Here is a 3,127-nt window from a genome sequence, read left to right as displayed (position 1 = left end):
GACACCCTACGGCACAGCGCCCACATACACCACCGCGACACCCTACGGCACAGCGCCCACATACACCACCGCGACACCCTACGGCACAGCGCCCATATACACCACCGCGACACCCTACGGCACAGCGCCCACATACACCACCGCGACACCCTACGGCACAGCGCCCACATACAACACATCGCCATTACATTCCTTTTGTCCTACACTGTGTACACCTTTGAGCAGCACCATCCTACCACTTTATCTGTCCATTCATACACTGCGCTATTATATTGCAGAGTTTGTTCTCATAAGTACAGCACTGTGGGATATGCTGGTGCTCCATCCATAAATATCAGAGACACAAATGTTAAACCTTACAGACCATAAATCTATTGTGTGGGTGATAATGAGCTCCCTTCTGTACATTATAAGTCACCTGACCATATACAGGAACAAGGTCGCAATGATCCCTCCCCTATCTGGCAATAGAGGCCCTTACTGGTCATGGCCCCAATAAGGTCAGGTCTCCTCCATAGCACAAATAGAACAGACCGCACCTCCAGAACACTGACTGGGGGTCACTGGGAAAGCAGCTGGGACATCATGAGACCACCTACTGGTAACAGAATTATAGGGTGATGATTTCCTCAGCGCTCGGTTATGTGCACAGGAATCACCGGCATCGCCAGACGCAGCGTCAGTAATAATCTGTATATAGGGGATGTTGTGATACTCAGAAGGGAAAAAATCATTATGAAAAATATACATTTTAATATCTATATATCAGACATTATAAACGGACAGAACCTGTATATTGTTTATTGCACGGGGATCCACCTCCATTACCATAATCCGATACCTAATAAATACCCCCCTGACCTCCTGTAATAACTTATATCCAGTTAGCATGACGCAGAATCTCCTGCCCCGTTACCTGACGGGGATCCCCCTACACATGGCATAATGTGGGGCTGCCTCTGATGAGCACAGGGGGTACTGAGGAATCGGTCAGTAGAACGGGCGCCATGGGCACTATGACCCCGCTGTATGTGGGAGGAGTCATCTCTTTGGTTATGCGTTGGCACATGCGCAGGGGTTTCCACATCGCTCTTTCTGATGCCAGAGCTCCGATAACTCCTGGGGTGAGTACTGGGGCGAGGACAGCATGCCGCCCTCACATGTCTTCTCGCACAGCCACCTGTCATCCTGGTAGCGCCGGGGTCCGATGGCGGACATCCAGATGCCCATACTCACGTCCTCCCCCTGATAGGTCATCAGGCTGTCGGCGTTAGCGGCGAGCCACTGGGCGATGTCCTGAGATATGACGTAGCCGGAGCCGCAGGCGAAGGCAGGGTACGCAGGACTCAGGTAGTCCAGCTCCTGCCACTTCCCCGTCCTGTCCACGGCCCAGTTCAGCCGGAAGTTACCCCACCAAGCCTTGGGCCCGGTCAGCGCCTTGTCCTGCAGCGACCGCAGCACATTGTCCAGGTCCACGAAACAGTCGTCGTCCGTCTTGAGCAGGAAGTCGAAGTCGATGGCTCCCAGCAGCCAGCGGTAGAAGAGCAGCAGCTTCCAGGGGACGTTGCGGTAGGTGTCCACCACGTCCACAAAGACGATGTCGCGGTGGGCGTGGCTCTCCTCCCGCAGGGCGGCCTCCTCCGCCTCCAGAGTGGCCTGATACTGGGCCTGGCGCTGGGGGCGGGAGCGCAGGTGGCGGAGCAGGGTCTCCCCATCGTGGATGGTGTAGGTGAAGCCGCCCGCCACGCCCTCTACGCCCTGCGAGAAGTCATAGGGCAGCAGCCCCTCCTCGGCGGCGCAGAGCCGCAGCACCCCGCCGCCATCGTTCAGGGTGACTCCGTGCACGCCCCACATGGGCAGCCCCTCCGCGTCCTGGCTCTCCCAGCGCACCGTGCCGTGGAAGCCCTCGGGCAGGATGAACTGTTCCACCGGCTTGTAGCAGAGCCCGGGGCTGAGGGGCGAGCCCGGGCCGGGCGGGGTGAGGCGGGCACCGCACAGCGGATCCTCATGCTCGGCCTGGAAGAGGCGGACGCTGATGTTGCGGGTGAGGCCCGGGCACCACGCCCCCAGGCGGGTGATGACGATGGGGTGGAGGACCCGGAAGGTGACGCTGAGCTGCCGGTGCGGGGAGGGGGCGGGCGGGGAGCCGCTGGTGAAGGCCTCGATCTCCCGCTGCAGGGCCGGGGCGCTGATGTTGAGCAGGCGGCAGGAGTACGGGTCCTCCCGGTCCTCGGGCGGCAGGGCGCAGGCCTCGGAGCCGATGATGAAGCGGAGCGGCGCCCGCTGGGGGGCGGGGCCCCAGGTGGCCCGGATGGCGTCCCGGAGGGGGCGGTGGTGCCGGGCAGAGAGGACCCCGATCACCAGCGGGTAACGCGGGGGCCGGAGCCAGAGCCGGAGCAGCAGCCCCAGGGCACAGGGACAGAGCAGCAGCAGCAGCGGGCGCCGCATCCCCGGGACTTCCGGTCACATGGCACCGCGCCTCACATCAACTTCCGGTCACATGGCACGGCGCCTCACGTCAACTTCCGGTCACATGGCACGGCGCCTCACGTCAACTTCCGGTCACATATTGGTCACTTTGTTCTAGTCCTCGGGTTACGGGAGCAGATGGATCCCCTTCCGTACATGTACAATGACGTCATCTGCCAGTGGCCCGTACAGTCCGCCAAAAGAAGAAATGGGAAAAGACTAGTTCCCCTTCAGATACAGTACCTGGAAGTGACGTCAACTGAGGGCGGAAGTGCAGTTTCCTGCCCACACAGTGCAGCAAATATAAGAAAGTTGGTTGCTGGCCACATGATTATATTCCCCCTCTGTGCCCACTTGGATGGTAGGGAATGACGTTGGAAGGTTGTTGCTAGAAAGGACCCCTGACGTCACAACAACGTGACCCCTACCAGTGTTACCATCCACGTGGTCATAGAGGGGGGATATAAACCTGTGGCGAGAGAAGCCAGCCCTGAGGGGACACTTTTGACACCCCGTTTTGAACTTTGCCACTCCCCCTTTTGTGGCGGGTCATGTGGTTGTGACGCCAGAGATCCTGTAGATCACCTTGTTATAGAGAATACCAGTAGACATAGAGGGGGAATACAAACCTGTGGCGAGCACAGCGGCACATTCCTTC

At 58.9% G+C, this 3,127-nt stretch overlaps 1 protein-coding gene across 1 annotated transcript; it reads right to left on the bottom strand.

The window, feature by feature from the left end:
• Positions 1-785: 785 nt before the first annotated feature.
• Positions 786-2,532, bottom strand: B3GALNT2 (beta-1,3-N-acetylgalactosaminyltransferase 2). Its single transcript, XM_088456835.1, has one exon. It carries the CDS (start codon positions 2,446-2,448, stop codon positions 1,054-1,056), a length of 1,395 nt encoding a protein of 464 aa, XP_088312961.1. The 5' UTR covers positions 2,449-2,532; the 3' UTR covers positions 786-1,053.
• Between the last annotated feature and the right edge of the window lie 595 nt (positions 2,533-3,127).

The sequence above is a fragment of the Taudactylus pleione genome, unplaced genomic scaffold (genome assembly GCF_031769625.1).
Source record: "Taudactylus pleione unplaced genomic scaffold, aTauple2 ptg000722l, whole genome shotgun sequence".
Classification (NCBI taxonomy): Eukaryota; Metazoa; Chordata; class Amphibia; order Anura; family Myobatrachidae; genus Taudactylus; species Taudactylus pleione.
This window is presented reverse-complemented; position numbering and strand designations above follow the sequence as displayed.